The sequence below is a fragment of the Ciconia boyciana genome, chromosome 3, assembly GCF_034638445.1.
Source record: "Ciconia boyciana chromosome 3, ASM3463844v1, whole genome shotgun sequence".
NCBI lineage: Eukaryota > Metazoa > Chordata > Aves > Ciconiiformes > Ciconiidae > Ciconia > Ciconia boyciana.
Window position 1 is genome coordinate 21,555,073 of NC_132936.1, and position 13,082 is coordinate 21,568,154.

Below are 13,082 nucleotides of genomic sequence, written 5' to 3' on the forward strand. Positions count from 1 at the left end.
GACTGCTTCCTCATACAAATGTTAGATGTGCCAACCAGGAATGAGGACTCACTGGACTCACTACTCACAAACCAAGAAAACCTGCTTTGTAATATCTTCATAAGTGATAGCCTTGGCTGCAGTGATCACAATATTGTGGAGTTTGGGATCCTGCTGAGCACGCTGAAGGTTAGTACCAAGACAAAGGTTTTAAATTTTAGAAGAGCAAACTTCAGCTCATTCAGAGCTCATCTGGGAGGGATTCCATGGGAAGCTTCCATGGAGGATAAAGAAGCCAGTGAGTGCTGGGAGTTTTTCAAGAACACTCTCCTGGAAGCACAAAAACAGTTCATCCCCTTTAAAGGTAAGGGAAGTAGGCGGAGCAAGACACCCCCTTGGTTTAACTGCGAGCTTCTGTGTCTGCTCAAGACCAAAAGAGAAGCATACCAGAGATGGAAAAGCAGACGAATACCCATTGAGAACTACAAGGGCATTGCCAGGGCATGCAGAGATGCAGTTAGAAAAGCAAAAGCTGAGCTCGAACTGAAATTGTCCAGAGATATCAAAAACTACAAGAAAGGGTTCTTCAGGTACATAAACAACAAGCACAAACAGAAGAAATATATTGGCCCGCTGTTAAAGAGAGAGGTGAATTAGCCACCAACAATGCTGAAAAGGCAGAGGTTCTCAACACTTTCTTCACATCTGTCTTTATCAGCATGGTTGGGCCCCAGGCCTTGGGAACAAAAATCCAGGTTGATGCAAACACAGATGCACCATCAGTGAAGGAAGAGTTGGTATGTGAACTATTACAGGAGCTTGACCCCTACAAATCGATGGGCCCTGACAATATCCACCTGAGGGTGCTAAGAGAACTGGCTGACATTGTTGCGAGGCCGCCCTCCATAATCTTTGAGAAGTTGTGTAGATCCAGGGACATACCAGAAGACTGGAAGAAGGCTAATGTCACCCCCATCTACAAGAAGGGCTTAAAGGAGGATCCAGAAAATTATAGGCCCATTAGTCTTACTTCAGTTCCTGGGAAAGTTATGTAATGAATCCTCCTGGGGGCTATCACAAGTCAAATGAAGCAGATTGTGATTGGGAACAGCCAGCATGGATTCACCAAGGGCAAATCATGCTTGACAAACCTGATCGCCTTCTACGACAAAGTAACCTGCTCGGCTGATGTGGGGTGAGCGGTGGACATGGTCTACCTGGATTTCTCCAAGGCTTTCCCACGGTTGCCCACAGCTTCCTCCTAGAGAAACTGATGTGTTATGCTCTAGACAAGTGGTCTGTGTGGTGAGTGGGGAACTGGCTGACAGGCCACACCCAGAGGGTGGTGGTAAATAGCTCCTTTTCAAACTGGCAACCTGTCATAAGTGATCTGGATGATGGGATCAAGTGTACTTTGATGAGGTTTGCTGATGATACCAAACTGAGTGGGGAAGTGGACACTTCAGAAAGGAGAGCCACCCTGCAGGAAGACTTGGATAGGCTGGAAGAGTGGGCTAACAAGAACCTGATGAAGTTCAACAAAGACAAATGTGAGGTCTTGCACCCGGGAAAACATAATCCAGGAGTGCAGCACAGGATGGGATCTACCCAGCTGGGGAGCAGCTCTGTGGAAAGGGACCCGGGGGTCCTGGTGGACAACAAGCTCAATATGAGTGAACAGTGTGCTGTTGTGGCAAAGAAAGCCAACAGGATGCTGGGTTGCATCAACAAGGGCATCACCAGCAGAGATAAAGAAGTCATTATCCCACTCTACTCAGCGCTTGTCAGGCCACACCTGGAATACTGTGTTCAGTTTTGGTCCCTGCTATACAAAAAAGATGTGGATAGGCTGGAGAGGGTTCAGAGAAGGGCCACAAAGATGATCAAAGGACTGGGAAGTCTGCCATATGAGGAAAGGCTGAGAAAACTGGGTTTGTTCAGCCTTGAGAAAAGAAGGCTTAGGGGAGACCTTATCACCATTTTCCAGTATTTAAAGGGTGGCTACAAAGAAGGTGGAGACTCCCTTTTTACAAGGAGTCACATGGAAAAGATGAGGGGTAATGGGTACAAGTTACTCCTGGAGAGATTCCAATTGGACACAAGAGGAAAATTTTTCACAATGAGAACAATCAGCCATTGGAATAATCTCCCCAGGGAAGTGGTGGATTCCCCAGCATTGGACACTTTTAAGATTTGGCTGGAGAGGGTGCTGGGCCATCTTGTCTAGACCGTGCTTTTGCCAAGAAAGGTTGGACCAGATGATCCTTGAGGCCCCTTCCAACCTGGTATACTATGATTCTATGTAACTATGATTCTATGATTCAAGTAAACATTCAGAGAATGGAAAAATTAGCAAATTAGTCAGCAGGATCCATGATACATTCAGGGGAATTGTCATGGACTCATTCAAATGACTTTAGACTGATGGCTGAAATGTGAAAGGGAGTGGAGCTGTGTAGATATGGTTGAAAGGAGGATTGTTATCTAGACTGATGTCACCATTTATACTTGTAATTGCTTGTAGGATTTATTTCATGCAAAACAGACACTTGATTTTACAGAGCAATAACTGAAGACAAATGTTGGAATTTATGCTTATACGAACATGGGGAAATGTAAAAGAAAGGATACAAGTGGGATAACAGCAAGAATATGTACATGTATTTCAGAGGAGGAGAGAATAAGAAAGAGCAGTCTGGTATCCCTCAGGCAAAAATAAACACCTCTAGTAAGAACATGTGAAACACCTCATCCACAGTTAATCTCAAGGTGGTATTCCTTTAATGTTCATATAGATATTCTTATTGGTTTACCAAAACAAGCAAGGAGCATTTAGTAGAACTAAACTATCATGGGATGGTGATTGATAGGCTTTATGGAATAATTTAATCTTCCTTTAGAGTGTTTACAACAAAAAGGAAAAAAAAAAAAGTAATAAAGGAGTGCTGCATATACTAAATATATATGGGAGCAAGATGCATCACAAGAGAATATGTCTCTCCGAGACTGAAACTGAAAGCACTAAGCTCCTCAGTCCTTACAAGAAAAATATATCTGTAATGGGTTGATCCTGGGACAGCAGCTAAGCATCCACACTGCCACTCACTCCCCCACCCCTCTCCAGAGAGAATAGGAAGAGCAAGAAAACTGGTGGGTGGAAATAATGATAGTTTAATAAGCAAAGGGAAGAGGAAAAAAACCCAACAAACCAACCCATAACAAAACAAGTGATGCAAAGGCAACCACTCACCATCTCCCACAAGGAGAATGATGCCCAGCCAGTCTCCAAGCAATGGCTAGCTCCCCCCAAACCCCCTCTTCTCAGTTTTTATTGCTGAGCATGACGTTACATGGCATGGAATAACCTTTTGGTCAATTCGGGTCAGCTGCCCAGGTTGTTTCCCTTCCCAACTTCTTGCCCATCCCTGGCCTACTCGTTGAGTGGGAGCAGAGCAGGGGAAAAAAGAAAGCCTTGATGTTGTGAAAGCACTGCTCAGCAACAATCAAAACACTGGTGTGTTATTGATGTTTTAGTCATGAACCAAAACACAGCACCATATGGGCTGCTATGAAGAAAATTAACTCCATCTCAGCCAGACCCAGTACAATATCAGAAGGTGTTTTACTTCAAAGAATTCTCAAAATGCACATGCTGCTGTTTTGGGAACTGGAATCCCTTGGGCTCCATCTAATGCATAGAGTGCACCCAACAGGAGTGAAACTGCTTCAGACTATCAGGGTGATAACTGAACTCAGAGGTTTAATCTTCTTCCACTTATCCTTTAAATTTAAGAACATTGATGATAAGTTGGTGATGAATTGATGTCTAAATGTGCACACAGATACTTGCTCACTTAATTCACAAGAGAACTTCTAAGCCTTGAATGGCTGGAGGCCTGTGATAGATTGGGAAGGGTTGGACCATATGAACTGGTCAGTTGAAGTAGGAAGGAAGAAAGTGCTGGAGGAAGTGATGAGAGACCAAATAAAATGGAAGTAAGATTTCAGACAAAGACTGTGGAAGAACCTAAAACTTTTCTGGACAATTTATTATTATTCACCTGTGATACTTTAACACAAAGTCTGGGAGAGGAGTTGACAACTGATTAGGAGACTAATTGCTCTAAGTTAAAAGCAGCATAACTGTCCTACTAGAAAAATAATATTTTTCATGTCATTTTCCGGGAACAGGTAACAAATCTGGCATAGATCAAGAGAAATATACATGTGAATTTCTGGTACCTCCTGATAGCAGGTGACCAGTATAGTTGATGCTTCAATAGAGATTCCAATTCCTTCATTAACAAGAATTAGAAGCACAAAAATATAGGGCAACCCATAAAGAAAATGGAAAATAACAACAGTGAATGAACTCCTGTTCTCATACATATGGAGAACTGTGGACTACTTGGACCACAACTACTGGTAGATTTGAGGCAGTCCTACCACACGGAATGGTTTGCAGAAAAAAGCTTATGCATGCTGCGATGCGTTAAAACTTTCTCAAGCACATTATTTATTGAAGATTTATTAAACTTCACTTTCACTTCCATCTTTCCTGAAGTCCAGGACAATCACCTCTGACATCCTATTCCACAGCTACTTTATGAACCATTACTTAGGTCTCTGAGATACAAAAAGATTCTACTATCAAAAATACAGTATTTTGTACCATCTACTTTGCCAAAATATCTTGTTAAAATGAGTTTCTATATGACAACGATATGCAGCATAGTCATGATAATTGTGCAGTATGTTATCATTTGTAAAGTAAAAAGGAGAGTTAATTGACAATGTTAGAATTTGGGAATATAGAAGTATTCTATTAGAGATATGGGATGAAATGTAGTACCTTAAAAATTAATTCAAGTAACGCCAAGCTTAACCTCTGTACTAGCTGCTGATGCTAACTGAATTCCCAAGATACAAGATTATAGAAACGTATTTGTAGGAGCTATATTTATTGTCTTTTTTAACTTTATCTTTGGTAATTGCCATTAATCTCAAGAGAAGATGGACTGCATAGTTTTTAATAAGAAGACTTTCATATCTCCACTCAAAGAATTCTTATACAGCCAACACTCCACAGCAAAATATTAGGTACAGCTAGCTAACCCAGTGCTTCCCCTTTGAGATTACAAACCTTAATTTATCTGTTCCAGCTTTGTACCTTGAGATTCGAGCCATTGACAGAGGAACTGATAAGGTGTCTAGCCAGCGCTTCTCGTATTTTGGTTCATTAGCTATGGGTGAAGAAGGTGATGATGGAGCCTGTACAGAATAAATGAGAATCAGTAAGTGCAGTTTATCAGACAATATAGTGAAAAAAACATGAATATGCATCTCTGACTCTGCTTGTCTCAGAAGTGACTAATCATTGCAATAAAACTATTCAAGAAACTCAGGATTTAGTAGAGAAATGAAAAGAAGCATTCATGTAGAAAGGAATGTTAGCTATCTTGACAGTACGCTTGTGACTTAATTTCAGTATTGCCTTAACATTAAAGATATTTATATTTTTTATAATATTTATAACTGCCAATAAAAAGGAGAACATTTTTAGTCATAAATGTCCTAAATTTTCCCTAAATGCAACACAAAATACATTTTTGGTTTAAATTAATTTCGTCTGTATAACTCTTCTACATGTCTCAAACAATCATCAGAGAAAAAAACACAAATAATATCCTAATGTAAAGACTACATTACAGAATACTGGTTTCTTATTTGTGCATTGTGACTTTTATCCATAATGTTATTTAATAGTAGATTTAAGATCCTGATTTCTGTGTAATCACTATCCATACACGGACTGATGAATTTTGAAATTTCATCTTTGAAGTTTTCCTTCAAATGCTTCTACTAGAAAGGCAAGATTGTTGATACTATCAAAGCAGTAAAGGATGTCCAGATCTCAGAATAGTGAAAATATATAATTTTACAATCTATTCATTTCATGTAACTATGGCATACAAAAGAAAATAACCTTAACTCAAATGTGTGCAAATGCAAATTATCAGGGGAATTAGCTTGGATATATAGATATTGATAAAAAGGTCTACTCAAACCTAAACTAGAGCTTATATGCAGACTGTTCAGCCTCCTCATATATGTAGCATCTTATGTATTGCAACTAAATAGTGCATGAAGGCACCAAGAATGAAACATGATAAAAAGAAAATATTTATGAAATTTTAAAAGTTGTCACAGAACCACTAGCACTAAAACATTCAGGAAACTGCAGAGAGAGATACATCTTAGTCGATATACACTTGCAGAATATGCAGTTTGTTCCTTGTGACATAATATCCAGAGGTTTACATCATTGTATCAATGACTGAAAGTACAGAACTATGCCCAAATTGTCAAAAAAAAATGGTAACTGGTTTTGTTTGCAAATGATTTCAAAATAGTGTTTACAGGCAAAAATCAATTAAATTAGAAACAGATTAGAAAATGCTGGAAACCACTGCTCAGTGTACCAACCCAGATTTATGAGCATGATTATGAGCTTAAAAAAAATGCTTATTAAATAAACAATAGAATGAGCTAGGAGTTTCTTATAGAATGCATAAAAATGATAAATTGAAATGTTTTTATTGGTACTTATATCTCCGCACTACCATGACAGCTGAACATTTCACTCTTTTATAAAGATAGCAATACTATTTACAGAGAGGCAGCTGAGAAGGATTCACAGACGTAGATATTTAGGTCAAAGTTAGGTGTTTGTGCTGTCTCTGAACCAAAATTATTTGTCCCAGGTTGTACAGAGAACTTTCCGGTAGAGAAGGGAGTTGAAAGCTGGTTATTTTTATACGAACTGTAAATATGCACTGAGTAGTACTTACAAAAGCAAATAAACCACAGAACAACCCAACTTCAGCTCTGTCATGCCCAAGTGTTCAAAAGCCATAAAACTTACTCAAAATAAAGAGCATTCTGGGAATTGTTCTATTTCTATTTATTTTTCTCGCTTGTAACATTTAGGGTTAATTCCCCCCCCCCCTTCTTACAGTCAGCAAGGGCTGATCTTTCTATTTACTTCTTTAAATAAATCAAAATAGTGAGTGTCCCATTCTAACAGGATGACTGAGAATTAGTGATTGAGGGACACATTTCTAGTAAATGAAAAATTTGTAATGAAATTGCCAGAGTTGGTAACACTAAAGAATCTTTGAGACTGCAATCTCTTTGGGGAAAGGAATTTCATTTAGAGTATTTGCAATCCCTAGCACAATCCAGCTTTCATTTGATTGAGATCTCCTGGGTTGTTGCAGTATGAATATTTCATAATCAAGTCCGTAGACTAACTCTGTTTCATAGCATTAGCCAAAAAAGGCTAAGGTGTCAAAACTTAGTATAAATTTAAAAATATCATAGTGAAGAATCTGATGCATATTTTAGAATTCTCTACAAATTAAAATAATTGACAGAACCACATGCAATCTGAAGTTGAAAATGATCAACATAATCTAACATGCCTGTCTGGAAACTGAAATGTCTAAGAATAAAGCAGAAGGTAGCTTATTATTCCCATCCTCTCAACTCTCAAGATACAGAAAACATACAGACAATTTAAACATAAAAACCTGTCTTTTTCTTGTGAACTATTATCTGTACTTCTTTTAGCAGGCTGTTGAACAATATTCTGTAATATTCTAGGCAATAAGAGCATATGGCAGCAAAATATTCATGAGTGGGTCACTCTGGCAATTTAATGTTTCCATTTGGTCCCTTACATTTCAATCAAATGCTTTAGTAGGATACTGTAAGTAAAGACCAGAATTTTAGAGAAACTGCATCACAGCTATTCATTAGATTCATGAATTGAAGGGGAAAAAATGGCCAAAACCACTTGGTCAAAATCTATTCACCCCAAAGTTATGATACTACAGTATAGAAATATTCCTGCCAAAATGCTAAACTGCTACAACTGATGTAAACTCCTAAAGAAAATGTGGCTTCTCCAGACAATTTCAAAGTTTTGATATTTGAAAAACACACTAGAAAGAGTAACTTATTTTTTTCCCCCCAGTTCTGGACTACTTATACCTGCAGAAACCATACTGCATGATCTGAACATTAATGACCAAGAACAGGGAAAGGATATGAAGGAGTCAAACAGGTCCAAGTTTCAAATGTCTGTTTCTTACTAAGCCATATTCTACTAACCAGTTTATGGTAGAGCAGAAAGTTGGACTGAACCCTCTTTATTTTCTTAAGCACAAAAGAGGGCATACATATGGCCATAAGACCATTGCATAGAAACAAAATACTATCATAGGACCAGCAGTTCATTTTTTTCAGTTTGCCCTAAATGTCAATCTGAGACATTTCAATCTGAGACAGATCCTTTGATGTATCTCCATCTAAATACGTGGATAAAAATAACAAACTGGGGAAGAAGCAAGTCAATATAACTTTTGCAAACAGAGGTCACGCCTCACAAATCTTTTAGAGTTGACCAAAACTGTTAATTAATATGAGAGAACCAATTGCTAAGGGATACTTGGGTTTCCAAAAACCTTTTGTCCTTCATAAAAGTTTCTTAACTAATTTGCTGTGAAATAAGGCAAAATCCTCACACAAATTAATAATTAGCTAAAATATAGCAAGCAAAACACAGCAGTTAAGAACCAGTTTTCACTGCGGAGGGGCACTATCAGTGGAATCCCACAGTTACATATGCTGTTCGGCATATTGTTTAATGATCTGGACAAGATGGTGAACACCAGACTGACCAAGTTTACTACACACAACAAGTAACGAAGAACGATAAAAAGAAAACCAAACTGCAAACAGCTGCAGAAGAAGCTCATGATACTGAATGACTGAGAGAGAAAAGGACTGCTAAAAATATAGTAGATAAACATATAGTAATGCACATGAGGAAAGACAATATTAACTTTCCCCATACTGTAATGGGATATGAACAGGCAATTAACACTCAAAAATAAGATCTTGCTGTTGTGGGAAAAGCAGGTGGTGAAAAGAATGGAATGGTCTATGCAAATAATGATTAAGTAAACAAAGATTCATTAGACTGGAAAAGAAGTGGCTGTGGGAATTGTATGAAAAAGGTAAGTAAAAACATAAGTAACGGAGAAAGGGATTAGGAAACAGTGGTTCACTTGCGCTTTTCATATAAGAAGCAGGGGTATTGATTAGAAGTAACATACAGTAGGATAAAAACAAAAAAAGAATCTATTTCTCTATATAACAAACTGGCTCAGGAAGCCCCTAGGTCAGAAATCATTGGAGGTGCAGGAAATATACCCTATAAATAATTTTACATATTTCCTCTGTTCTGGTATTCTCTTGATGGCATCTGCTGGGGACAAGGTATTTGGCTAGATGGTCCTTTGGTCTGACCCAGTGTACGGAGCTGGCTGACCTTCAAGCTTTCTGTCTACTAAACACCTGCTGCTGCTTGTGTTGAAAAGTCTCCACACCGTTCCTCCAAAGCACTAAAAACATTTGACTGTTTAGAGATCATCTCTGCAATCACAGCTTTTATCCTCTGGTTCATTTCATACCTTTGGCTTTCTGCTGAGACCGCCAACAATGTTGCCAATTAATGCCAATTTGTTTGTAACACCTGTCCATTAAGAAATGGATTGAACACAAAAATCTCATTTTTCACAGAACACTGAACAAGAATCAGGTTGTAATGACACATAATCACTACTACCCACCTGGGACAGCTGTGTACAGGGTCTGATTCTGTATCCCATTAGGAATCATTGACCTGTGAAGGACAATGTAGGCAAGTGCTTTGTTGCTTTTTTAAACAACTATATAACAACTCATTATGAGCCAACCAAGAAGTCTTCCCCTAAGTGGAATGAGTCCAGAAAGTCCTCCACTAAATGAGAGACCTATTCAGACATGTCTCTATAATTAAGTTTCCATTAAGAATATAGGAAGGAAGGCAAAAGATCACAGCTGGCTTGGATTGTCCATTTTTCATCTTTTTGTGACATATGATTTGCAGAGCTTGGGAAACTCAGTTATTTTACCTTACTTTTTTTTAAACTGTAATTGTTTCTAAATCTCTGCAAGAAAAATGTCATGTCCTCAGAAGGAAGCGTTTCTGAATCCTCCCTAGTAATTTAATTTACAATTTCTGCTAGGGCCGCACCTTGAAGCAGTTACAGTGATATTTTAGGTTGACCTATCGCTCTTTCGTTAAACATAGGCTTCAGGCAAGTTGAAGCTGGGTTAATTCACTTTTGGAGTCAGAAATACTCGGGGTCATATTACTCAGCATGCTTAAGCTTGCTTTTAAATATACTTTTCATCTCATATTACAAATACTATCTGGTTTGCAGAAAGGCAAGTCTTGCAAAGTCTTCGTAGCGGATGTAGATGAAGGACTATACATGGAGCAGCAATGTATCTATTGCAAACATTCTCATACCACAATTAAGCAAAGAGGCAACAACAATTGGTACAGTTCAATCTTAAAAGACCAAACTAATTAACATCAATGGTTTCTCCCCTGGAAACAAGCTGGTTTTTTTCTTTGCTACCATGATGCCTTGCTGATGTCACCAGCATCAGGAAATAAAGAGAGGATGGGAGAACTTCTTACGAATATCTGAGCTTTCAACTGTAAATATAACCAGTGCAAATGATTTCACAAAAGACTTATTTGTGTTCTGTGAGTTTGATTTTCTATAAAAAATCCTTAATTTTTGCAGTTATTTGCTAAATTGCATGTTTGAGGTTTTCAAAAGACTGGCAAGATATACACTTGTAAACTTAACTTTCAATGAATTTAATTCATTTGAATTAATAAATGTAATTAATTGTTATTTTGTTGAAGAATGAAATGTAAAACAATCTAAAAGGAAATAAAAGCTTAGCAAATGAGAGTCCCATCTACATGAAAGGCCAGAAGGAGGATCTGGGGAACTACAGGCCTGTCAGTCTGACCTCGGTACCGGGGAAGGTTATGAAGCAGATTATCTTGAGGGCCATCACGCGTCACGTACAGGACAACCAGGCAATCAGGCCCAGTCAGCATGGGTTTATGAAAGGCAGGTCCTGCTTGACCAACCTGATCTCCTTCTATGGCAAGGTGACCCACTTAGTGGATGAGGGAAAGGCTGTGGATCTTGTCTACCTGGACTTCAGTAAAGCCTTTGACACAATTTCCCACAGCATTCTCCTGGAGAAACTGGCTGCTCATGGCTTGGATGGGTGTATGCTTCACTGGGTAAAAAACTAGCTGGATGGCCGGGCCCAAAGAGTTGTGGTGAATGGAGTTTACTCCAGTTGGCAGCAGTCACAAGTGGTGTCCCCCAGGGCTCAGTATTGGGGCCAGTTCTGTTTAATATCTTTATCAATGATCTGGATGAAGGGATGGAGTCCACCCTCAGGAAATTTGCAGATGTCACCAAGTTGGGCAGGAGTGTTGATCTGCTTGAGGGTAGGAAGGCTCTACAGAAGGATCTGGACAGGCTGGATCGATGGGCCGAGGCCAACGGCATGAGATTTAACAAGGCTAAGTGCAAGGTTGTGCACTTGGGTCACAACAACCCCATGCAACGCTACAGGCTTGGGGAAGAGTGGCTGGAAAGCTGCCCAACAAAAAAGGACCTGGGGGTGTTGGTCAACAGCTGGCAGAATATGAGCTGGCAGTGTGCCCAGGTGGCCAAGAAGGCCACTAGCATCCTGGCTTGTATCAGAAACAGTGTGGCCAGCAGGACTAGGGAAGTGATTGTCCCCCTGTACTCAGCACTGGTGAGGCCACACCTCGAATACTGTGCTCAGTTTTGGGCCGCTCACTACAAGAAAGACATTGAGGTGCTGGAGCGTGTGCAGAGAAGGGCAACGAAGCTGGTGAAGGGTCTGGAGCCTAAGTCTTATGAGAAGCGGCTGAGGGAACTGGGGTTGTCTAGCCTGGAGAAAAGGAGGCTCAAGGGAGACCTTATCGCTCTCTACAACTACCTGAAAGGAGGTTGTAGCAAGGTGGATGTCGGTCTCTTCTCCCAGGTAACAAGTGATAGGACAAGAGGAAATGGCCTCAAGTTGCACCAGGGGAGGTTTAGATTGGATATTAGGAAGAATTTCTTCACTGAAAGGGTTGTCAAGCATTGGAACAGGCTGCCCAGGGAAGTGGTTGAGTCACCATCCCTGGAGGTCTTTAAAAGACCTGTAGATGTGGTGCTTAGGGACATGGTTTAGTGGTGGGCTTGGCAGTGCTAGGTTAATGGTTGGACTTGATCACCTTAAGGGTTTTCCAACCTAAATGATTCTATGATTCTACAACTCTATGAAATAAGAATCAAGTGTGATAACCATTAGGAAAAAATATAACCTTTTACTGATTATCTGGAATTTATCAATTTTTTGCTTTAAAGGATTTATTATTTCAATGTGTATCACTGAAGTCTTAAGCCTGTTCCACAAACTGGTATTTCTACCAAGCGCATGTATATGTAAGAGGCATGACTAATTCTAGATTACTGTCTTTGTTGATACTGGTTCAAAAAGAGATGATTATGATGATGCTATTATTTATCTCTCAAGGTATTTTTGCTAGTTCTGCTTTATTAAGCATTGCTGAGAATTTCTGAGAATAATATAAAATATTTCTCTGTAAAATTTGTATATGAAAATGCTTGCAAAATTAATACATTTGATATTTATATACTTAAAAATTTTCCTAGTTAAAACAACTCTGAGGTTGAAATCATAGAATCATAGAATATCTCAAGCTGGAAGGGACCCATAAGGATCACTGAGTCCAACTCCCTGCTCCTCGCAGGACTACCTAAGACTAAATCATATGAATAAGAGCATCCTCCAGATGCTCCTTGAACTCTGAAATGCTGAAAAATGGCTTGGCATAGCTTCATTTCCTTAAGCTATAACTGAAAACATTGGGCAATAAGTTTTAACGGATTTTGGTAAAAGCTTCTGGATTAGTAAATACTAATTTTCTTGCAACTTTTTGGTGCAAACTGGAGTGCACCTTGTCAAAACTCCATTAGTAAAAATCTTATAGCATACTCAAAAGAAAGCCCCCAATGTAATAGGCTTTTCAAAGTAGGCAGAATTGTCTTACACTTAATTCTGGAGGAAGAGAATTA

General features: G+C 39.1%; 1 protein-coding gene across 1 annotated transcript in view; it reads right to left on the minus strand.

The window, feature by feature from the left end:
* SNTG2 (syntrophin gamma 2) overlaps positions 1 to 13,082 on the minus strand; it is a 306,614-nt gene that overhangs the window by 81,681 nt on the left and 211,851 nt on the right. The window contains exon 9 of the mRNA XM_072857795.1: positions 5,123 to 5,250. Within this exon, the coding sequence (XP_072713896.1) occupies positions 5,123 to 5,250 (128 nt within the window). The remainder of the gene's footprint in view (positions 1 to 5,122; positions 5,251 to 13,082) is intronic.